Source organism: Suncus etruscus, chromosome 10 (assembly GCF_024139225.1).
Source record: "Suncus etruscus isolate mSunEtr1 chromosome 10, mSunEtr1.pri.cur, whole genome shotgun sequence".
Taxonomy (NCBI): domain Eukaryota; kingdom Metazoa; phylum Chordata; class Mammalia; order Eulipotyphla; family Soricidae; genus Suncus; species Suncus etruscus.
The window spans coordinates 44,393,840-44,420,134 of NC_064857.1; the positions used below are offsets into that span (position 1 = coordinate 44,393,840).

Sequence of the window (26,295 nt, forward strand, 5' to 3'; positions counted from 1 at the left end):
GAGAAAAAGAAGCAGGGACTAGGAGGATCTCATTAATTTTCATCCAACTGCACAGGAGCAGTTGAGGTTGTCTAGTAGTGTTATGTCCCCAGCCTCTCACTCCACAGTGTTAGTGTTAGTTATGTAACTCCTCCTACAGAAAAGCCTTTAGGATCTAAAGGAGTGTGACCAACTCTTCACAAAAAATTTAAGAGATTATTAGAATAGTAGAGGAGGAAAATAGTTTTAGATGTTCTTTCTCTAGTTATTTCTTTCAGCCCAATATTCTGGAATTTTGTGTGAAAATTACATGATCTAATAAAAATAATATAGTTGACTATTTTGTCACAGATACATGATGAATAAATATTAGTGATTATTACATCACTCAAGTTTGATTTAAGAGATTCTGATCCAGGGGCCGGGCGGTGGCGCTCGAGGTAAGGTGCCTGCCTTACCTGCGCTAGCCTAGGAGACGGGACCGCGGTTCGAACCCCGGCGTCCCATATGGTCCCCAAGCCAGGAGCGACTTCTGAGCGCATAGCCAGGAGTAACCCCTGAGCGTCACCGGGTGTGGCCCAAAAACCAAAAAGAAAAAAAAAAAAAAAAAAAAAAAGAGAGATTCTGATCCTATAATGATGCTTTAGAGAGAAATTCCTAGTAAAAAATTATGGTAGATAGTAAAGTTGAAATATAGGCAACTGGTGTAAATATTCTTGACTGAAATCCCATTGACAAATAATTTTTAATTTATTCAACTCATACTAAATTATCCTCCCACCTTAGATTAAATACTGATACCTATTTTGAATACAAGATATGTAAAACAGGTGTCTGTTCCACTTTTGATATATTAAACTGTGAGATGGGATTTGGAAACAAGTTTTTGCATAATCAATTGGCATTAAGAAGTTAATTTTGAATTCACAATGAATTTTGAATTCATTTTGAAATTTGAATTCACAATATGGGCTGCTGAGGGAAAGAAGTAGAAATGAGGCAGGAGAGATGGTAATGTAAGAAAGTGCATACAGTATATCTTGTGCTACTTCTGACTGAAAGAGGCCTGGAGAGTTAAGAAAGGTTTTATTTGCATTCCCCTCAGTCCTTCCCTAATGCTTTTAACTACAGAAAGGCTATCAAATTTGGCTTTTCTTCTATTTAGTAACACTTCATTTTAGCAAAGTAAATAGAATTTTCTTCATAGAGAAGCAAATTCAGATCTCAGCTCAGCGGCCTACAAGATAGTTAACTTTAAAGCAAGTGGTATGCATTTTATGAATCTATGTTTTCTATATAAAGAAGTAAAATATAAGCAACCTCCAAAGGAAATCTTTAGACAGACATGATGTTTTGATATATGTTTGTTGCTAAATAAATATGATTCTTCATCTTTTACTCTCTGTTTTCTCACATACTTTTCCCTGGACAATGTTAACCTGACCTAGAATGTCTTAAAGACAGAGCAGATCCAGTAGTAGAGTTTCAATCTAATGCTCTTTTTTTTTGTACTTCAAGAGTCACAGAATGTATTGCTTTTGCTGACAAAGCATTGAGGTTATTTGCTTGTTTTACCCTTGGAGACATTTTCTAAGTGTTTCAGTTCATTAAGTTATGCTGTTCCTTTAGGAAAATTGGTTTCAACAGTGGTCCATAAACATAAAATGCCTGTCAGAAGAAAGTAATATATGATTCAGATTCCTGTCTAGTCTGGGAAATTTTTTCTATCAAGTGTCTTCCCCAATTTAAAGATGTCTGGCATTAATGGTATAATATAATACATAAATAATATAAATATGTTGCATTCTTCCTTTCCAGCATTCAGAAAATGCATATGTTATACTCCACCTAGGCCAAGCACTAATTTGGCATACTGGGAAACACAGATTTATGCAAATTTAACCCAACAGAGAATCAGGATTATTTTAAGTATTTGACTAGTATTTGTTGAATATATGGGTAAATAATTGGCAGGATTTTATTTTTTATTTTTAAATCATAGCATTGTAATTTTTAGCACTGTTAAATACTAGATTTAATGCATATATTATTTCAACATCCTCCACCAGACTTTGTGCTTCCAGACATCATGTTTTCAGATTCTCTTCCATTTACCTTGTACCTCCCAGTCTTGCTAAGCTTGGTTTTGTAGACAAGTTCTCAGTCAAGTTCTGTTGCCTTTGTCTATTGTTCCCTTACCATATACTTCTTTACATAAGAAGTATATAAGGGTAATCATTCTGCATCTGTCCTTCTTTGACTGACTTCACTCAACATTTCAATCTCCAGTTCCATCCTCATAGTGACAAGTTGCATGATTTTTTTCTTCTTTTTATTTATTTGCTTATTTATTTTGTTCTTTTTGTTTTGTTTTTGTTTTGCCACACCCATTGATGCTCAAAGGTTGCTCCTGGCTTGGGAAACCATATGGGATGCCTGGGGATCAAACCACAGTAGGTCCCTAGGCTAATGCGGGCAAGGCAGATGTCTTACTGCTTGTTGCCACCACTCCAGCCCCTTATTTTCTTCTTAATAGTGAACATTTTTCTCCACCAATATCCCAAGTTTTCCTCCTGCCCTACCACCTGCCTGCCTCTGACAAACATTTCTCTCTCTCTCACTTTCTCTCAATCTTCCTGTTTATTCCTTTTTAGACACTGTGGTTTGCGATATTATTACTGAAGGGGTATCATGCATATCTCTTTACCTTTCAGTACCCAGTTCTTGTCCAGGGATTATTTATAACTACCATTGACAAGAAGTCTCTTCTCTGACCTAAACACCCTCTCCCACTATTTGTGGCAAACTTCCTAATCATGAAATAGTCTCCTTGAGCAGGAAGAGCACAGAGAACGAACTCACACATCAGACTCATTTATATCAAACTACTTCATTTTATTTCTATATTCCTCCAATCCTCACCAAGAGAACTCTTGAATGAGCCAAAGCACCATTAGTTGTAGTTCCAAAACAAAACACAACACAACAAAACAAAAAGTACTGTGGATATGATTTCTAACAGTCTGTTGAATAATTGTGGCAAGAGAGGGGCCATCTTTATATTTTTCTTACTGTTAGTAAGAAGACTTGAAGTTTTTCATCAAGTCAATATGTAGTTAGCTGAAGTTATGTTTGTGTGTGACTGTGTTGAGCTATGCTATTTCTATTACTATTTTCATCTCCATTTAGCATTTCTAATACATGAATGTTGAATCTTGTGAAAATATTTCTGTTCATCTCTTATTTAGTCATATGAGCTCGTTTTTTGTACTTTGTATAGGGCATCAGTACTTAGTCACTACCAGCAGTTGTCCAGGACCAATGACAGAGCTTGACTATAGTTCTCAAACTCAGCAGCATTGCATGCTGTTAAGACTAGGTCCTTATTGGGATCAGCAAGATTAATAATTCCAGGGGCACCAGAGCTACACCCAGCAGTGCTCACAGGCTCTGAAATGCCTATAAATTGTACTTCACACATGCAATTCATGTGCTCTATAACTGTGAGCTCTCTCCCCATGCCTCAATCAAATATTTTTTATGTTCCATGCTAGACAGAAGACTGTAATAAAAATGTAATTTTATATTTACTTTTCTTGATGTAGCATGTTACTCTAGAGCTTTTTTAAGTGTTGAACCAGACTTGTTTTCTTAGAATATTTCCAACCTGATTATTATATTATATAGTGATGCATTACTGAAATATCAATGTATAGTGTACATTATACATTTATTAATTTGGATTGCTAAAAATTTGCTGAGCACCATTGTATTTATGTTTAGTAGAGATGCTAATCTTCCTATTTTGTGTGAGGTCTCTGCTTTTTGGTGTTACGATAATGTCAGTAGAAACTGGAAGAATGATCATTTTTTGAATTTTGGAAAAGCTTAATGATAGTATGTTTTTGAACATATGTTTTGAACCTTTGAAGGTTTAACAAAACTGATGAGCAAACTCATGTTGGGAAATATCATTTATTATTGTTTCAAGTTACTTGTTCAAATTATATTTGAACTTTATTTCTATTTATTTCTATTCCTCTTTATTTCTATTCCTCTGACTCAAACTTGGAAAAAGGTAAGATTCTAAGCATTTATCCAATTATATAGTTTATTAATGATTTATAGCCACAAAATTGATCAGAGTAGTCTCATTATCTTTTATGCCTGTGCTATCTATTATAACTTTCCTCTTCATTAATAAATTTATTTATTAAAATGTTCTATGTTTCCTTTATAAGCCAGGGTTTATCATTTGTGTTCATTATTTTAAAAGCCTTACATATTTTGCTGGCTCTACATTTGGTGCATAAATGTTGATCAGATTTAGTACTTCTTGACCTAATGTTCCCCTGATCAATAAGTAGTGACCCTCTTTGTCTCTGAGCACTTTTTTGATTAGGCTAATATAAGAATGGTTGTCCCAGCTTTTTTGTTTTGTTTTGTTTTTCATTGACTTGAATAATTGATTTCCATCCTTTTATTGGTGTGTTTCTTGCAGGCAGCATATATCCAGTTTTTGTTTGCTGTTCCGACCCTCTATTCTCTGTATTTTAATGGGGAATTTTAGTCAATTGACATTTAAGGAGATTATTGACAGAGTGGGTTGCTGTGCTATTATATTGTGTAGGGTTGCTGTTGTTGTTGTTATAATTGTGTGTTTGGATTGTGTGGTTCATCTCTGAGTAGTCCATTTAGAGTCAGTTTGGTTAAGTGCAAATAGTGCATGTTGTTTTTTATATTTTTGGGGGGGGGCTATTTTTGTCTAAAAATATTTTTAGCCCTTCCTCCCATATGAAAGAGAGTTTCAATGGGTACTGGATTCTAGATTGGAAGTTTTTTTTATTCAGTGGCTTAAATATGTCATTTCACTGTTTTCTTGCTTGAATTGTTTCAAATGGGATATATGGTTTAATTCTTATGTTCCTTCCTTTGAACTTGAGGGTTTTTTTTCTCCCTTATTGCTTTAAAGAATTTATCTTTCTCTTTATTTTTTGCCATTTGGATTACTATATGTCTTGGTGTTGTTCTATTAGGATCTATTTTATTTGGAACTCTTTTCACCTTCTGTATTCATTATTTCAAATCAACAATATGTCCTATTGATCTTTTGGGTGAACTTTTTAATTTCTAATTTATTTCTACTCTAATTTTATCATTTCTTTCCTTTAACTAAAATAAGATTTAATTTCTTCTTTTTCTAGTTGAATAAGATATATGATTATAGGGGCCAGAGTGATGATGCAGAGGTATGGCGTTTACCTTGCAAATGGCTTCCCCAAGGCAGACCACAGTTCTATCCCCCAGCATCCAATATGGTCCCCCCAAGCCAGGAGCGATTTCTTAGCGCATGTCTAGGAGTAACCCCTGAGCGTCACCGGGTGTGGCCTAAAATCTAAAAAAAATGTGTTTATAGTTCTATTTTGTATATTTCTTATATTCTGATGCAAGTCATTATTATTATATTTCTTACTATTGTTTTCCCTTGCCATTAATATTATATTTATGCCTTCATTTTTATTTGTTTCAATAGTTTATAAAAATCTACTCATTGATTGGTGGTTATCCAATAGCACATATTCAGTCTAAAATATTTCATCTCTCATGTTATATTTATTTTTTGGTTGATTTCTAGTATTATTCCACTCTGATCTTAAAAGAGACTGGATATGATTTTAATCTTTATGATTTTATCAAAATATTTTTATTTATCACCATATGATATTTGTTTGGGAATGTATCATGTACACTAGAAAATTATGTTTACTTATCTTTTGCTGCTATAGTACTGAAAAAATCTCATTAAATTGAATTCTTAAGAATTCTCACTTAAGTCTGTTGTTTTTTTATTGAATTTTTTCTCTGTTTGATTAATGGTGAGAGGAGGTTGTTAAAATTTACTGCTGATTTTGGATGGAGATGATATATTGGTTTTTGGGTCACACCCGGCAGTGCTCATGGGTTACTCCTGGCTCTATGCTCAGAAATCGCTCCTGGCAGGCTCAGAAATCGCTCCTGGCAGGCTTGGGGGACCATATGGGATGCTGAGATTTGAACAACCATCCTTATGCATGCAAGGCAAATGCCCTACCTCAATGCTATCTCTCTGACCCCATGGATATGATATTTTTTGGGCTGCTCATTGTTACTTTATATTGTTTGATGTTTCTTTACTTGATAAATATATGTCAATAAATATTAAACCCTAAACTCTTGAGCATTATGTAAGGTCTGTCTCTGTCTGTTTTTATTTAGTTTAAAATATATTTTATGCTATATAGAATATGGTAATTTCTGCCTTTTCTTGTTTACATCTGCCTATATGATTGTTTTACAACCTTCAGTTTGATCCTAGGCTTAACATTCAAGTTCAAATGTATAAATAAATAGCAGAAAATTAGGCTTTGTTTTCCAATCTATTTGGTAACTCTGCTTCTTGGGTTTTGAATGTATTTCACTAATAGTCAATTTATTATATAATATAATTTATCAGCTCAATAAATTATAACATATAGCATAATATTAACTACTAATAATATAATATAATATGATGTAAAATAAATTAATTTATTATTATAATTTATATTATTATTTATTTACATTTTCTCATTGGTTCATGGTACCTTTTCAAAATGCTTTATTCATTATCTTATTTCTCCCATTTGCACTTTGATATCTACTTTTTGTGTAGTGATCAAGTTATATTTTAGGAAAATTATTACTGGGATTCTTTAATGTTTAAAATATAAATATTAATAAAGTAATATGGCTAGCAATAAATTTACCTAAAAAAATTCAGTGCACAGATCCTATTGGCTTGCAATAACAACCTTCTTCTAAAGTGCTTTACACTCATCATACAATGGTCATATATCAGATATTTTAATTGACTTGACTATGGTATTCAATCATTTGTGTTAGACTTAACTGAGAATCAAATGACTAAGTACCGGAAAACTATTCTTTGCCATACACAAAATCTTTGGGACTATTCCTACTTGAATTTTATTCATTTGGTAATTTAGAAAAGTAACACTACAGTCTTTTTATTATATTATTGTTTGTGGGATTACTGGGATTGTTCTGTTTCTAACTCCACACCTTGGTACTCATTGCTTGGAAACATCTTGGAATGTAGCACCTTGGATTGGTGTTGAGAACACCTGGTCCCACCTCCAGGTGTGGTCATTTCCCTCATATTAAATACTCGGATTGGGAGAAAGTCACCAATTTGCATCTGGACTTTCATGAAACTGGCTGCTTCTTAGAAACTAAGAGAAATCATGGAGGAACTCCTGAAAGTCCTTTTCTTCCTCCACTTTTCTTTGTGGGTGTGTGTGTGTGTGTGTGTGTGTGTGTGTGTGTGTGTGTGTGTGTGTGTGTGTATGTGAATTATTCTTCAGACCACTATTCATTTCCAGGCCTGTGTATTTCCAGTGTTCTCGTGTTTGAACCTGAGGAATTTATTAAAAAGTGGTTGTATAATATATAATAGGCCATGAATATAATTTTATTTACTGTGATGCATAAAGCTGTACTTTTATATTAGCATATCAGAAATATGTATATAAAAAGGATCAATAAGGATTATAGACACTTTCAGTATGTGTCAGATTTTGCAGTATATGTCAGATTTTGTCTTCAGAGGTTTGGAATTTTGAAATTATGCATAAGAAAATATACCATTTGAGGGCCCAGAGAGATAGCACAGCGGTGTTTGCCTTGCAAGCAGCCGATCCAGGACCAAAGGTGGTTGGTTCGAATCCCGGTGTCCCATATGGTCCCCCGTGCCTGCCAGGAGCTATTTCTGAGCAGACAGCCAGGAGTAACCCCTGAGCGCCGCCGGGTGTGGCCCGAAAACCAAAAAAAAAAAAAGAAAAAGAAAATATACCATTTGAAGGAAATGGCAATTTTTATTATTATCTTCTCTTTTTCTATTCCCATGAAAGTACATGTGGAAGGCACAAGAAAATAGTAACTACCCAAAAAGCTGACTTGTGTTGAGCAGTTCCTACTGTGTCAGGAGTGCTTTCTGTGTCATTTCTTTTGATTAGCCATCTACTGATACCCAGCTCTTTGTACGACCAACCACTTGGAAATGAAGAAAGTGATGCACAGAAACTTGTCACTTCCTGAAGTTCACAGTTAATACGTGTTGAAGCCAGAATTTAATTCCAGGCACTTAATACTTAAGCTCACACTTGTTTTATTCTTGAAGAAAATATTTTATTTTAGTCATCTCTTACTTTCTTAATACCTGGAAATATATATATATATATATCAAAATATATTTTGATCCTCAAAATATAGTCCCTTTTAAAATTATTGATTAATTAATGACCATTTGGTCACCGAGTGTGAAATGTGAGTACATGATAAAATTTGTGATGTCAGAATAGAAACATGTAGAAAAATTACATGTGAAATATGTTCACTTTGGTAATGATATAATATGTAACAGTCACGTCTGGAATCATGGCTAAGACTAAGACATAATCATCTGTGAATTGTGTATGATTATGCAACTGTGGATGTTGTGGTTCCTCTGTGTAGACTGAACAACGATGTGATTTTAGGTGATGTGTAGAAGGGCAAGAAGAATAGCCTTGAACATTGGGGGGTGTGAATCAAACAACTAAAACAAAACAAAACAAAAAAAGATTCCTCTAGGGCAGGGCCACAAAATGTTGTACAGAGGGCCGTTTGCAGCCTGCGGGCCGCGAATTTGAGACCCCTGATAGGTGTTTGAAAAGTTCTAAATCAAGAAAGCAGTTGGGAGAGTGGGTGGATGTTGGTCCACAATTTTCTTTATATATTGATTCTCTCCTTCCAGAACTTACATCTTGATCTTATGTTTTTCCTCTTCTAGGGGGAACGAGGTATGCCTGGAATTCCTGGCTCTCCTGGAAACCGTGGTGACCCAGGCATTGGAGCTACTGGCCCTCCTGTGAGTTCATATTAAACCATAATTTCCACAGTCAGTCCCTTCTAAAGCAAAACGTAGCCTGAACCTAGCTTAAGGGACACTCTATTTTCAAGGTAATTTTTATAATAATAATTTTTATTTTGACCAAAGTGGACTATATATCTTTCACAGTAATATTTTAGGTACATATTAACATTGAATCAGGGGATTCCCATCACCAAAGTTGTCCTTCCTCCATCCCCTTTCCCAGCTTGCATCCCATATCCCCTCCCTTACCCATGGGGCTGCTAGTATAAGTGGTCCCCTCTGTGTCTAGCTTGTTGTAGATTGGGTATCGGTTTTTTTGTCCTTGGCTTTGGTTTTGGTGTTTTAGTCTGATCATTTTTATTACTACTTAGTGATCATACAACTGTTTAGTCTTGGTACTCTCCTTTTTCCCCCGCTCAATTTGAGAGACGGATCAAGATGGTTCAAGTTATGTGGTTCCGTTTGAAGAAGAGAAAAGCAATAAAATGGGGTAAAAATCAAACAAACTGAAAATGGGCTGAGTCCTTAGAGGATCTCAACATCAGTTTGAGGGAAGAAAGGAAAAAAGAAGAGAAGCACCACAACAAATACAAAAAGAAAAATCAAACAAAAAATTCAACAAGCACTACAGCAATAAAGACAAGCACTACATAATAACCAAGGTCCTGAAATAAAAACAAAACAGAGAAAATTTTGTGTATATAACACTTGAACTTATTGAGATAATATCCCTCTATTATGGCTATAGTGTTGTAAAAATGTATATGAATCTCTTATGGTAATCAAGTTTTGAGGAGAAGTTTCATTCTTAAGCAAGAATGAGAAGACAAAGTTCAGCAAAATATAAAACACCAAACAGTAAAAATACTGTTCAAACTATACAGAAACTAAGTTCTAAGCAGTTATAGGTTATATCTATATGCACATGTTTATGTATATCATATACTAAGTGAAATAAGTCAAAGGAAATAGAATAAATACTGATTATCTTCATCTGTGTATATACAGAAAAAAAATAGGAATTATTGGATGAGTACAAATCCTTGTTCTTTTTGAGTATGAAAATAGGTATATTTATTATTTATTCAATATACATGTCAAAGAGTTAAAAATTTTTCCAAATGTGACTGAAGATCTGACTTATAATTAAGTATGTATTAAACAAGGACATGTATTCTTAGTATGTATTAATTAAGAATGTGTATTGATCAATAAATTGAATGTGTATGAATTAAGATAGATCCTGGGGGCATACATAGCAATTTATATACAGATACAGATAAAATTTACTTTTAGTTTGTTAGCATAAAATAAACCCCAAATATTAATAATAATATTAGGTATATTAGGTATATAGTTTAAATATGAGTTATTTGAATAATTGATTGCCACAGAAATAATTTGTATGCTTTATGATTTATAAAATATAATTTTTTCTCATTCAACTTTTATTTTGGCTAGCATAATGCCCTTCAGTCTCATCCATATTAAAACAAACTTCATAATTTTAGCATTTATAAACAGTTGTATACACTTAAATTCGTGTATACATACATACATATGTATTATACACATAGACTTAAATATATGTACATATCACAACATCTTGACCTATTTATTGTACATCTGTGTTGTTTTCATAGACGGGCCATTGAAACAATTGTAGCAATTAACATGGTTCTACTTTTATTTCATTTTAGAACCAAGATTACCACATTGGGGGGGGAGAGAAAGAGAATATGGAATAGAAGTTATGTAAGGATCTTAGTAGAGGGTCATGGCCAATAACTGTACATTAAAATCAAGAAAGTTTTGCAATTACAGTTTTCAAAAGAAGTGGATTAGAAAAAAATGAACACTTTAGCACCAGTAAGAAGTGAACTGATGGGGTAAAAAACATGAGGTCAGAGAAGACATATTTTCATGTATTTGGGGCAAAAAAACATGCATTATTCCTCTTTCTTTAATCAGTAAATAGATAGGTGAGAACAAAAATGAAACTTCAAAAAGTAAATATAAAATAATCTTAAAAATAAAGTCTATTAAGTCTTCTTCAAGCTGTTATATTTTTATGTGTGAGTTTGCAGAGTTCCTAAAAATAGCAATTCTAAGAATTTTAAAACTTTTGGAGTTTCTTTTTTATTACTTTTTATCTAATTTTTTTTATTTAAGCACCATGGTTACAAACCTGTTTATAATTAGATTTTAGCCATAAAATACACACACACACACCCCTTCACCAGTGCAACTTTCCTGCTACCAATGTCCCCCATTTCCCTTCTCCCTCCTTCTATCTTCAAGGCAGGCATTGTATTTCTCTCTCTATCATTGCCATGGTAGTTGTTAGTTTAGTTATTTCTCTAACTTCACTTGTAACTCTTTGTGATAAGCTTCATTCATATCATGGTCCTGTCCTTCCAGCCCTCATCTCTATTTTCTCTAGGTATTATTACCGTACTGTCTTTTATTTTGCTAAAATCTCAAACATGAGTGAGACTATTCTGTGTTTACTCTCTTCCTGTGACTTATTTCACTCAGCATAATAGTCTCCAGATCCATAGGCACATTTTGTGACTTCATTTGTTTGAGATAACTAGGATCAACAAAATCTAGGCCTTCATTCAAATGAAAGACAATTACTAACATCCTCAACCTTCCCCATTTCAATAGATCTAAAAATATAGACATACTTCTTTGAAAGATAAGTAATCTGGACTAGAAATAGAGCAAATAAATTCCATGGTGAACATAAATTTATTAGAAGTGTCTTTCCTCAGTTACTGTGAATATGAGATTTTTATTTTCAACACATTTATTTTAATTTGTTCCTATTTATATAGAATATATCTCCACACTCCATTTTATAGTATGATGCCCTTGTAGTTAAATATCACTTTTAAATTTTATTTTTGCTAATTAAAAAAGGTTTATAGTTCGGGTAATAAAAAATTACAATAGTGTTAAGGTTTATGATTTTTATGTACACAGTTACTGTACTTTCAACACAACTAAAGTGCCCAACTCTTTCCACCTCACCCTTGCATTGTATGTTTAAAAAGATTATAATTTATTTACATTACTATTTGTTATGTTTGGGGGCCACACCTGGTTGGACTTAAGGATCCCTCCTGTTATATTCAGGGATCACTTTTAGGAGTTATCTGGGGGCCATAAACGTGCAGTTCTGAGGATTTAACTGGAGTTTATTGTGTGAAAGGCAAGCATCTTAATCCTGAAGTATCTTTCCAATTTATTATTTATTGTGTTTTTTTTTGGGGGGGGAAGGAGATTTTGGGCCAATCTCAAGAGTACTCTGGAGTTACTCCTGGCTCTGCTCTTAGAAATCATTCCTGGCAGACTCAGAGGACCATGTAGGTTGCCGGGGATAAAAACTGGTTCCATCCTGGGCTCAGCAGCAGGCAAGGCAAACTCCCTATTGTGTTTTTTGTTTAATAATAGTACCAATATAATTATTCTACATTTGTGGTATTATTATACCAGACCACCACCAGAGTGCCAGCATCCTGCTATCATTATACCAAGTTCCCTTAAAGAATAGTTTTTAATCCTTGTGTTTTAATATTACTTAGTCTTTGCTAAAGATGACACATCTGATTAATGCATCTAAAATTGCATTAACAATTTCTTGACAACCATGTTTGTCATTTCCTTAATCAGTTGGAATGTTATTTCAAGACATCATAAACTTGACACAATAGAATTATTTCTCATTGTGGTGGAGTTGGGTCATTTAAGATCAAGGTACTCACATTGTCTAATGAAGAATCACTTATTATTGATAGGTAAAAAGATCATTGCATACTTACACAAAAGAAGATGATAGAATTTTCTCTAAAGCCTTTTCAAGAATACTCTAAATGAACGCAATATTTCAAAGACAGTAATTCCACTTACAATGGTCCTGTTTTTAGGACCTAATCACGTCCCAAATATTTCATCTTTATAGATGTCACAGAGGGTGTTAAGCATCAAAATATTAGTTGGGTATACAAACATTCAGACTATCATTGCATGATAGCAGTTATTTAAGTGAAACTCATTTAGTCAGTAATTCTAAAATGACAGTTAAATTTTATAATATTCAAACTAACCCAATATTATTATTAGTTATCATATAATATTATGTACATATTACTATTATCTTAATGCAAAACCAGAGGCCAATTTCTTCTTTACTAAAAATAACCTTAATATAAGGTAAAGCAAAATGTAGTTCCTTCTTACTTGTTTTTGTATTTAAGAAATAGAAAGTCAGCCAAAAAATAATTAAATGTATAATTTATCATATTTCCCCAAAAAGGACATTTATTTATAACTACTGATAAGCATTTCTAAGATAAAAGCCACCTTCCCTTTTCTCTGGGGCTTTCTTATGCCCTAGATTTGATCTTGGATTTTCATGAAGCTATGTCCTTCTACTCCTAAACATGCCTTATCTCATTCACATTGGAGATAACCTCACAATTTACTCCTAGCCCCTAGCAATCAGGGCTAATGTCAAGGTCTAGGAGAATGCAGTAGCTCTGTAGCATCCTAGAAATTTTTGATAAACTTAAAAGAAGGCATTTTAAGTCAGCTTATAAATGTCTACTTTTAGACTACCTTACTTTCTTAAAATAAGTTGTTAGAATTTTGGTTGAACAAAATTCTCTACAGTTCAATAACAGCTTTGTTTTTCCTTTAAATTTTTTTTGTTTTTTTATAATTGCAAAGAATAAGGCAAATATGAAGTAAAGAAATTCTAAGTTAGGGACCAGATAGATAGTATAAGGGTAAAGCACTCATGTTGTGGACTTTGAAACTCTGAGCACAGAACTGGGAGTAGGGCACAAATACTGACTGGTGTGCCTCCCTCCCTAAAAAAAAAAAAAAAAAGAAAAAAAAGAAACTATAGTTCAAACTAAATATATAAAGTCTCCCTTTTAGTGTAACTCTTTACTTTTTGTGTTTGGATTATGAGTTATAGCCTCACCATTTAGATTGTAAACTTAATGAAGCTTCAGAATGATAACCTGGATATGTTTAGAGGTTCTGCATTTCCCAGACTTCGCCATAATGTCAAACCCTTAATCAAAGAGCAAGACAGCACAGTTGAACACAATTCATCCCTTCTCTCACGAAGAGTCAGCTAAAAATTGTCCATAAAAGTACTCCTTCTTAATTCCACCTGAAAAATAATTGATTCCAGCCAAGAGGCCGGAATCCATCAACTAGTGTCTTTTCTCCACTTTATCTTATTAAGAGCTTCTATGAGAGTTGAAACCATATTGAATTTCCATAAATTCTGGATTTGGGCTCTTATCTAAGCTATGAGTGGCCTGAGAAGCTAGAGGGAAAATTTGATATTTGCACACACACAAAAAATATATATAGGGTATGGAGAAAAGGCAAGGCAAAATAGGTGTGAGGATTTGAATTTATTGTGGATGTAGTTGCCGTTTTAAAGAATTTTGCTAGGCTGTGTGATTCTGTGCTCCTCTGGAACTAGATCTGAAAACATGTCTGGCCTCAACCTTCTAATATCCTACACAAATAGGTTTTATCTATCATTTGGTGAAGGCAGAGATTCTGGAAATGCAGCTTCTGAGGATGTTTGTTAGGGGAAATGACATCAGGAGTAATGATGAGAGTGGAGCTGTGAGAAAAAGATGAGTCATTTTGTACAATTCATATTGTGTTCTCTTGTGTTATCCCAGAAAACCACACATTGCTGTTTTAAGGTTTTCCTTCTAAAAGAGATAAAACTAGCATGTTTACATATGAACTCACTGATCATTGGGTGGAGTGTAGATCCAGAAGCTTCCAGCTTTCTGAACTTTTAAATCAAGCATTCTTGAGTGGCATAGTAATGATCAGGGCCGGTGTCCTGAGGATAAAATTAAATTACATGATTTGGCAAAGTCATCGTAAGAAATAGTTCAGGTACATATCATTTCTCTCTCTCTCTTTTATTTTTTTCATGCACCATCCTATAAGAAACTTAGGAAAAACAACTTGTTTTCTTTCACTCAGTTCTTTCAGAGAAGGCACATTAAGAGCCCATCTGATTTGAGAATGGCCCCATGGGGCCTTGTTTTTGGAGGCTTTTGTTACCAGGAGTAGCTCTGACTCCCTGCAAGGGAGCCTAGAACTTCTCTGCTAGCCTCTGCACTGTCTCAAGAGACAGGTGCTTAGAGTGAGCAATAATTTCGGTCTCTTGGATTTCCAGTTTAAAATATTAGAAAAAAATACTCAGAAAGTATTCAATATTCACAAAGTATGCCTCAGATCTTCCTTTAACAAGTTTTGAATTGCTTAAAAATTAACCTGCACCAGCATGAGGGGAGATGAAAGTTCTAATGAGCCTCAATGAGCCCCAAAAACGTTCTCTTTTTCCTCTGAAGGAAAAGCTTTCCTCTAACAAATCTGTGCCCTAAATGCTAACAGTAGTGCTTTTTTGAAGCATTTGCTAACAAAATTAGTCAAAAAATAAAAACCAAGTGTGTAGTAAGAGGCAAAAATTAAAATATCAGTAACACCTGGAAAACTGCCTTTGACTTTAGTATATAAAAATTCCACATAAATGCTTCTTAAATTTCATAGTCTAACCTAAAATTATCTCTCACATTTTTAAGCCATTAACTTTCCCTCTTTGGACTTGCTTATACCAAAGCCTGCCTTTGATTATGGCATTAAGGGTTCATATACAAACAATCCTGACTCTCTGCTTTTAATGGTCTCACACAGAAGAATGAATTATGTATAATAACCTATTTCAGTGCCTAACAGTATTAACCTCTTTGTAGTACTATCTTGCAGGGAAAATTGTAACAAGAATAAAGATGAAAGCCACTGAAAAATAGAGTAATACTTACTAATCACAGTTGACAGCCACTGCCAACTTGGAGGAGCCATCTGTGAACAAGATATCCACATCCATTTTTTTTACTTATCTCACACATCTTTTCCTTTAATCTCCCAGCAATCCTAACAGGCAAATTTTGTTCTTCTTTTCATTTTACAAATGAGGAAAATAGAGTTGACATCAATTGCCTAAAGACACAATCTGATCATGGAAGAGCCTAATGAGACCCCAACATTATAATTCTAAGCAGATTTCCATAACCACTGATTTTGGGGGGGGGCAGAAAAAAGCAGTGATAGAAATTTAGGCCCTTCTTGATAATATTTAATCCCATACGGCCTTGCTCCCAAGTTGATGAATTACATACATGTCTAAAATTTTTTTTACACCTTTTATTATGCTTGTTAGTTTGTTATATTTTTTAAGTTATAAGAGACAAGAGACTCCAGCCCAGGCTCTGCCCAGAGTTTGATAGACAAGTTACTCTTTGAAAGGGATTGGGAAAGGCATCTGAAAGGCTTTGGGATTTTATCTAACCATTATTTGGGAACACTAGGCATTTCTCTGTGGGACCCTCAGATTGCAGCCTTGACACAAAGAATGGTGCTCAGGTTGTGAGGGCCTTACTGGACACACAAACACTCATAATGTAGGATGCTGTAGGTGTTGAGTGTGCAGTAGAGAACATGTACTATCTAATTCAGACCAATTGCTCCTGGATAGCTGAAGGGAGTTATCCACTCTTGGTTTGCTTTAAAATTATCAAGGAAAATTTCTCTTCCTGATACAGTCATAAATAAATACCTGCTCTCCCTTCAGACTGGAAACTTCTTGCTAACAACATTTTGTTTGTTCCCAAAACAATCTCAAAAGATTTTTTTTCTAAAACAAAGGTCAAAGAGATGGTGGGTAAATATAATGAGTAGAGTGCTTGCCTTACATGCACATGATCACAGTTTGACTCCTTGCAGCATATATGTTCCCTGAGCCTCATTGCCAGGAGTGAATCCTGAATGCAGCGCCAGAAGTAAGCCCTGAGCACTGCTTGGTGTGGCCCACAAGGAAGAAAGAGAGGGAGGGTAGAGGGGTAGAGGGAGGGAGGGAGGAAGGAAGAAAGGAAGGAAGGAAGGAAGGAAGGAAGGAAGGAAGGAAGGAAGGAAGGAAGGAAGGAAGGAAGGAAGGAAGGAAGGAAGGAAGGAAGGAAGGAAGGGAGGGAGGGAAGGAAAGGAGGGAGGGAAGGAAAGGAGGGAGGGAGGGAAGGAAAGGATGGAGGGACGGAAAGGAGGGAGGGAAAGAAAGGAGGGAGGGAAGGAAAGGAGGGAGGGAAGGAGGGAGGGAGAGAAGACAGAGGGAGGGAGAGAAGACAGAGGGAGGGAGAAGTAGGAAGAGAGAAATAGTACAGAGTACTTTTCCATGGACAAATTCTGGAAAACTTGACAGGTGTTATCCTTGGTCTCTAACTGTCCTTTGATCTGCACACTTTTTACAAGTTCCAGCTTATTTGTGAGATAGCTGAGGCTCAATAACAGTAACCTAGGCCACTAGTTTAGAGTGAAAAATAAAATATGCAGTTGAGCAGGGGTCTATCATGTAGAAGTCTTTGTTTATCACAAGTACTGTAGAAGATCTGGTTCATTTTATGGACCAAGACATATAATCAATTCTATTTCTACAGTCTCTTCTTTACACCACATCAGTAGTAGTGACATTGTGAATGGCTGGATCCACTCTCATCAATGCCTATCTAGTAACATAGAGAACCTACTGTCAACTCTAGCATTATAGGAATCCTAGAGTTAATAATGGTCAGGCCTCCTATAAGAGAATGCAAGGACACCTTTCTCTCCATGCTATAAAATCTGACTTCTCTGCCAAGTCCCACACTGATTCAGTTGTCTTTATCCATTATCTACCTTTGAATTTCAGTAATTCCCCAATCTTACCTCACCTAGCACCCTTTCATAAAGGATCCCCAATCATGTCCAGGGTTGCCAGCATCTTTCCATTCTGGCCCATTAAATCTCTTTTAGTTATTATAAGATTGTTTTCCTCAAATGTTACTTTTTGGAGGGTGTGTTTTGTGCCTCACCTAATAGTGCTTAGAAGTTACTCCTGGCTCAAAGATCAGGAGTGATGCTCAGGGGAACATATGTGATGCCGCGATTTAGCAAATATCAGCCACATGCAACTTGAACACCATCATTCCTATACTAGGGGGCTAAATCAATAGTACAACAAGTAGAACACTAGCCTTGCACCTGGCTTACCTGGGTTGGATCCCTGGCATACCAACCACATTGTCCCTGAGGCCACCAAGTTTGATTCTTTTTTTGATTTTTTTTGGGGGGTCACACCCGGCGGTGCTCAGGGGTTACTCCTGGCTGTCTGCTCAGAAATAGCTCCTGGCAGGCATGGGGGACCATATGGGACACCGGGATTCGAACCAACCACCTTTGGTCCTGGATTGGCTGCTTGCAAGGCAAACGCCGCTGTGCTATCTCTCCGGGCCCCCAAGTTTGATTCTTAAGTTTAAAGTCAGGAATAAATCTTGAGCACCACTGCATGTGCACCCCCTCCCCCCAAAAAACCTCCTATACTATCCCTCTGCATTCACGGACGTCACAGATTTGAGACTCGATGTAGGTAGGATTTATGACCTATGAGCATCTATTGCCCTCAGTTGTCTAAAAATCTGAAGCATATTAACAGCTCTCTTAACAGATTATAAAGAATGAAATTTGCCATGATATAGTTTATGTCTATGGAAAGAGGTGGAGGAGAGGCAATCCACTTTCAGAAGAGAGATACTAACTAAACACATGATATGGAAAAAGATATAGTATCAAGCAAATTTCAAAGGCAGTGTGGGTTTTCAAATTTATTTTATTAACTTCAATTATAAGTTACATATATAATGATTTATTTAGCATGTGTATACACTATACACATTCACAGATATGCTTTGTTATAATGAAGAATTTATATTTGCAATTAATTTTTACTAAAAATCTATCTGGGAAAATATTTTTTTATTTTGAAGAATCTGATGTATCAAAAGTAGGATATAAAGACTTAAATGAACCCCCTTGTTTGCCTTAATAGCAGACATCCTTTCAATGGGCCCTAATCTTTAGAATTTGAAGATGGAAGCACCGTATATTTTGTTATTGTTCAGGGTTACTTTTGGCTATATGCTCAGAAATCTCCACTAGCTTGAGGGACTATATGGGATGCAGGGGCTCAAACCTTGGTTCATTCTAGGTTAGTGAGTACAAGGCAGAGGGCCCAAATGACTGTGTCACCATTCTGGACATGGCATCAGATATTTTTAATTGTAAATGCTTTGTAAATGTGTTCTTCAAATGTAAAGACTTAAAAATATTATTAAGTTTTTTGTTACCAGCTTCCCAAAATATTTTCAAAACACTGTCAAATTTTTTTGTTTTTGCATATTTTTTTTTTATTAAACACCTTGATTACATACATGATTGTGTTTTGGGTTTCAGTCATAAAAGGAACACCACCCATCACCAGTGCAACATTCCCATCACCCAAGTCCCAAATCTCCCCTCCTCCCCACACCAACCCCTGCCTGTACCCTAAACAGGCTCATGCTTGGGTATAATAAAGTGCTTGGGCCCATTGTACGCATAGCATGTACTCGACAGACATTAAGCTATATATCTAGTGACTAATTTCTGTTTATTCCATATTATCAGATTGCAGCACTTCTGGTGTTTGAATCATGATCAAATAAACAATAATTGGCTGTTAAAATTTTGATTAGGTTATAGATATTTCTTTTTTAGTTTATATTTTTGTTATTTTTATTATTTATTTTTTAAATTTTAATTGAACTTTTTAAATATTTAAGCCCCATGGTTACAAACATTTTGTAGGTGGGTTTCAGCCATAAAATACACATGTCCCTTTAACAGTGCAAACTTCCCATCACCAATGCCACCCATCCTCCTCCCCTCTCATTTCGTATATTGTAATTTGATTATTGAAGAAATAAGTTTTGTTTTATTACAATAACTTACTACCGTTTGGAATTTGTTGAATTAATAGTTGATCTCATAACTCTGCTCTTATACATCTAATACTTCTCTACTTGAACATAGAGTCTGGATCATTTGAGTCTGATGATTTGGGCAAAATGACATGGGCATTATGAGATTCCTTTGGGGCATGTTTAGTTGATCCCTTTTTGTTTACTTTGTATTATTTTTGTAAAATCTTAGATCAATTAGCACATGAAGTATTACAAAATGCTCTTCTATTTCTCTCAGTTCTTTATTAGATACTCCAAATTAAAAATTTTGTATATACAGTGATACACTTCATAAATCAGTCAGATTATAAATTTTCCAGTGTTTTTCATCAGCTTAATTCCAGTTGTTCTTCCTTTTGATAATCATAGTATCTTGTATCAATAAGGACTTATTTAATTTGATCACAAGCATTCTTTTAAAAACTATTTTATGGTGTATTAAAAATTCACTCATTTGATCCACTGTTTTCTGTAGAAATATTTTTTATTTTATTTTATTGAAACATGATTTACAAAGTAATGGGGTGTTCTATATTTTTCTCAATGAACTTTATGGTTTTAGGTCCAATGTCAAGATATTTAATCTACTTTTAATTGACTTTTGTTAAGGTGTGAGAAAAGGAATAATATTTAATTTCTTAGAGGAGGTTATCCAATTTTGCCAGCATTTTTTGAATAAACTGTCTTTAATTCATTACAAGGTCTTGGCTTCTTTATCAAATATTAATTGCCATATACTTAAAGGTTTGTCACTGGATATGCTATTCTGACCAATTGACCTTTTGTTTTTTTGAAAAAATTGATTTTTCTAATCCTTGAAGAATGTTTTCTGAATTTGGATAGTGATTGCATTGAAACTATATTGTAGTTTAGATATGATGGTCACTTTTATAGTATTGATTCTTCCAATTCATGAGGATGGAATCTTTTTTCATTTTCTTAAGTCTTTTTCAATATATCTTTGAAGTGTTACCTGGCTATGTGCTCAGAACTTGCTCCTGGCTTGTGGAAACATATGGATGCCTGGAATTGAACCCTGGGTGGGTCAGCTGTGTGCAAGGCAAATTCCCTATCACTGTGTTTTCTCTCTGGCCCCTCCTTATATCTTTTATATCCCATATGAGAGTGATCATTCTGTAGGTCTTTCTCCTACCCACTAACTTCCCTCAGCATGATATTCTGAAGATTCATCCAAGTGATTGCAGGATTTTATCTTTTGATATAATTAGATAGTATTCTATTTTTATGTACCATAAATTATTTATTTAGTCATCTGTCCTTCAACATTTTATTTTTCATCATATTTTGACTATTATAAGAGTATTGCTATGTACATAGGATCACAGATGTCTTTTCTGAATAGGCGTTTTGGCCCAAAGGATAGTGGGACTAATGAAATATGTGGATGTGCAGTTCCTATTTTTTAAGGTCTATGTTGTTTATTAAAAGGTTTCAAACAGTAATTAGTTCTTTAAATAGTGAATGAAGTCTTACTTTATTCCTCACATCATTGTCAACCCTGGTTTTATTTTTATATGTTAGTCTTACTGATTTGAGTTGATATCACATTGTTGTTTTTATTTACATTAAACTAATCATAAGTGATGTAGTACATCTGTATATTTTTTGAGGAAGTTTGTTTTTCTCTTTTCTCTATGCTTTTATTAAGTTGATTGTTTTGTGAGTCAATATTATAGAAAGACTTTATATCTTTTAGAAATATAACCTTTGTCTGATGAGTTCTGATACAAATTTTGTAATTTTGAGATTTCAGAGAGTTCTAAATGTGTACATTATTTTTCTTTCCTAGATCTGAATAGGTTATTTCTCTAAAGGAGTCATATTTAATCGATCTTTTTAGTGAAAAATGGTGGTATCAGTTCAACACTGCATTTTCTGAAGATAAGTATCGTCTACATCGAAGTAAATAACCCTGAGCCAAAAGGGTTGTTTTTCTATAAAATCTGTTTGGACTTCAGATTTTAGAAATAGAATTAAAACATTCCTCTTATCAAAATATGTTTACATTTCTGAAAGTAAATAATAAAATACTTTTAGAAAAATTGTTAACATTCAGTTCTGTTTCTCTAAAAATATTGAATTTATATCTGCTGACACAAAGGCAAGATATATTGCAAGTCTAGTTTGTTCACAAAGACCTCTTGTTTTTATGTTTTATATTTTTGGTTTTGGGCCAAACCTGGAAGTGATGAGAAGTTAGTCCTGGCTTTACACTCAAGATTTTTTCCTGGTGGGCTTAGGGGACTATATGGATGCTTGAAATCAAACCAGTGTTGGTTGTGTGCAAAACAAGGACCTACCCACTGTACTGTCTCTTTAACAACTAATAAAGACCCATTAAAAAACAAAAGCTGGGGCCGGGCGGTGGCGCTAGAGGTAAGGTGCCTGCCTTACCTGCCCTAGCCTTGGACGGACCGCAGTTCGATCCCCCGGCGTCCCATATGGTCCCCCAAGCCAGGAGCGACTTCTGAGCACATAGCCAGGAGTAACCCCTGAGCATCACCAGGTGTGGCCCAAAAACCAAAAAAAAAAAAAAACAAAAAAAAAACAAAAAAAAAAACAAAAGCTAACATTTCTATTTGTATTATATAATTAATTATTGAAGCAAGAATTTTTTATTATTTAATCAATACATTTTTTGGACTAGGACGTAGAACTTCAATTGGAGACAAAGAGTGATTAAAATGACATGATAGCATTCCTCAGGTAGTAGTGGATCATCTTCATCCATGTTCTTTTCTGGAGGAATATGCAGTCTCAATGGGAACTATTTTAAGGTACTTGTATTGGCCCCAGTTTACCTTTAACCTGCAAATTGACAGAAGCAGAGAAAGAGTAACAGTAGCAGCAGACTTCTGATTTCTGAATCAAATAAACTACACGTGAATTTCTGAGTCTATTCTCTTAACTGCTTGATTTTGAATAAGTTATTAACTTCAATTTTCCTGCTTATAACAAAGGACCATTGAGGACACTCAGTTTATAAACTTACAGTAAGTTAAAAAATTATAACACTTGTAAATGAAGTAACTAGACCACTCCAAATATATAAGCCAATTTCCTGAAGCATTGCTCTGTTTTGCAACTGTGAATTGCTGATCTATATGTTTCCCAAGCTGGTCTTTCTTTTGCATTCACTGTATAAGTTCAGTTTTAATCAGTTTCATAATGAGACATAATTCTTATATATAATGAGCTAAGTAAAACATAAGGTCTATATTAGCCAGGTGATTTTTCAGGTCTTCCAATTGAGAAGAAAAAGCTTTTGGAGATATACTCTAAAATGCATTATTGAACAGTTATTTTATTCCTATGAGTTACGGATTTTTAAATTTATGAGACAAATTCCTCCTCAGCTAGATACCATTTTTCTTTAAATAATATTTATTGTGACCAATGTGAATTATAAATTTTTCACAGTTATATTTAAAGTACATAGTGACAGTGAATTAGGGCCATTCCCACCACCAGTGTTATCCTCCCTCCACCCCTGTTCAGAATGTACATCCCATACCTCTACCCTTTGTCCCCTGGACTGCTAGTTTAACAGATTCTGTTTGTGTATAGCTTGTTTTAGATTGAGTATCAATAATGCTTTTGTTGACTCTCGGTTTGGTGTTTAGGTCTGATCTTTTCTTTTTTTAATTTTATTTTCACTCAATGTTCATGTGACTGTTTGCTCTTGGTACCATCCACTTTTTCCCCCCTCAATTTGTAAGAAAGAACAAGATGATTCACTGTTCTGGTTCTGGAAGGAAGGAAGGAAGGAAGGAACGGAAGGAAGGAAGGAAGGAAGGAAGGAAGGAAGGAAGGAAGGAAGGAAGGAAGGGAGGGAGGGAGGGAGGGAGGGAGGGAGGGAGGGAGGGAGGGAGGGAGGGAGCGAGGGAGGGAGGGAGGGAGGGAGGGAGGGAGGGGGAGGAGAGGAGGGAAGGAGGAAGGAAGGAAGGAAGGAAGGAAGGAAGGAAGGAAGGAAGGAAGGAAGGAAGGAAGAAGAAAGAAAGAAGGGAGGGAGGGAGGGAGGAAGGGAAGGAAGGAAGGAAGGGAGGGAGGGAAGGAGGGAGGGAAGGAAGGAAGGAAGAAAGGAAGGAAGAAGGAAGGGAGGGAGGGAGGGAAGGAAGAAAGGAACGAAGAAGGAAGGGAGGGAGGGAGGGAAGGAAGGAAGATAAAGAAAGAGAAAAAGAAAGAAAGAAAGAAAGAAAGAAAGAAAGAAGCAAGGAAGGAAGGGAAGGAAGGAAGAAAGGAATGAAGGAAGGAAGGAAGGAAAAAAGGAGGAAAGGAAGGAAGGAGGAAGGAAGAAAGGAGGAAAGGAAGGAAGGAAGGAGGAAGGGAAGGAAGGGAAAGAAGGGAAGGAGGGAGGGAGGGAAGAAGGAAAGGGAAGAAGGGAGGGAAGGAAGGAAGAGAAGGACAAGAAGGAAAGGAAGGAAAATGAAGGAAAAGGGAAGTAAAGGAAGGAAGGAAGGAAAGACAAAGGAAGAAAGAAGAAAAGAAAGAAAGAAAGAAAGAAAGAAAGAAAGAAAGAAAGAAAGAAAGAAAGAAAGAAAGAAAGAAAGAAAGAAAGAGAAAGAAAGAAAGAAAGAAAGAAAGAAAGAAGAAAGAAAGAAAGAAAGAAAGAAAGAAAGAAAGAAAGAAAGAAAGAAAGAAAGAAAGAAAGAAAGAAAGAAAGGAAGGAAGAAAGAAAGAAAGAAAGAAAGAAAAGGAGGGAAGGAAGAAAGAAAGAAAGAAAGAAAGAAAGAAAGAAAGAAAGAAAGAAAGAAAGAAAGAAAGAAAGAAAGAAAGAAAGAAAGAAAGAAAGAAAGAAAGAAAGAAAGAAAGAAAGAAAGAAAGAAAGAAAGAAAGAAAGAAAGAAGGGAGGAAGGAAGAAAAGAAAGATAAAGAAAAAAAGAAAGCTGGGGGAGCCTTTCTATAAGCTATACTTATCAATTTTAAAGAAAGAAGGGAAAAAGAAAAGAAAAAAACAAACCAAAACAACTAATGACAAAAGAACTCAGCAGCAACAACAAAAGAAACAATTAACAAAACAACAGGAAAGAAAAAAGAAAAAGAAAGGAGGGTGTGGCAAGGTATTTTGTTGTTGTTATTGTTGTTGTTTGTTTTGTTTCTTGCATAGGCACAGTAAGTATTGGGGAAATTAGAAAGAGAATTCCCTTGGCCTAAGAGATAAAGGGTTTCTCTGCTTTAGAAGCATGGGAATAACTACAGCTTTGGACATCCTCATTGTCCCAAGGTCATTTTATGGTGCCAGGAAACGTTCAGCTCAGTTATGAATAACAAAATTATTCCTTTGTAATTAAATATGTTGATTTTTGCACAGGTTTTAGGATGAAGTTCAGGATAGAGTTTTTATGGTTCTAGAAGATTTGCTCTGTTATGGTTTTTGTAGTCGGTCTTCTATAATTAGTGATCTTGGTTTTTGCACAGATCCTAGGATAAAGCCTAGGATAGAGTCTTTTCTTATAGTTCCAGAAGTTCTGCTCAGTTGCAGATACCAAAGTCAGACCTCTGGAATCAGAGATCTTGGTTTTTGTACAAATCCTAGGCCTAGGGTCTTTCTTGTTGGTCTCAGGAACAGTTCTGAACAGTCGCAGCTGTCAAAGTCAGACCTCTGGAATTAGAGAACTTGGTTTTTGTACAACTCTTAGGTCAAAACCTAGGCTAGGGTTCTTCTTATTGGTCCCAGGAAAAGTTGTGCCTAGTCGTGGTTGTCAAAGTCAGTCTTCTGTACTTTGTGATCTTGGTTTTTGCACAGATCAAAGGATGGAGTGTCTTCTGATTTCATCTTACCATTAGGTGAAGAGGTAGGGCTACCGGTTCGTAGGTCAAGTTGTTGCTGTTTTTATTTTGTCAGAATGTCGCATCAATGCTGCAAGTTGATGCCAAAGCAGTATTTGGAACTCTCAGAGGTGAGTTTGGTTCCTGGTGCTGTTGCAGGGAAATGTGTAGGTTCTACAGTTGGAATCTTGGGTTCTGGGTTAGACGGTCTCTGTCCGATCATTTATATTAAATTTTCCTTGATGTTTTTATTGTTACTTTGAGACAGCAGTTGAGATTACTGTAGGGATTCTCACAGATCTGCTTCTGAGACTGCTCCTGAATGACCATGGAATGATGGTGGCTATATGGGTTTTCTGCATGTGACATATGTACTTCAAACTTTTGAATAATCGGGCCTTGACATGATGTTCAAAGATCATTCTTTTTGGATATTTCTATTTTTATTAGTTTTAAATTTATTTTATTATTTTTATGGTATTTTAATGACTATGCTTTTGTATTTTTAAAGTTTCAGTATCATTTTTAAAATTTATTATAAAGAGTTACAATTTCTGTATTAATTGACAAATTACTACCACCATCAAAATGCCTAAAACCCTAATTCACTGTCCTATATCTTTCTTAGTCTGGTATCTATCCCCATTTCTTCTC

General features: G+C 35.1%; 1 protein-coding gene across 1 annotated transcript in view; it reads left to right on the top strand.

Annotated features, from left to right (window-relative positions):
- Window positions 1-26,295, top strand: part of LOC126020153 (collagen alpha-1(XXII) chain-like) — a 240,502-nt gene that overhangs the window by 136,643 nt on the left and 77,564 nt on the right. Inside the window, exon 3 of the mRNA XM_049781619.1 lies at window positions 8,849-8,926. Coding sequence (XP_049637576.1) covers window positions 8,849-8,926 — 78 coding nt within the window. The remainder of the gene's footprint in view (window positions 1-8,848; window positions 8,927-26,295) is intronic.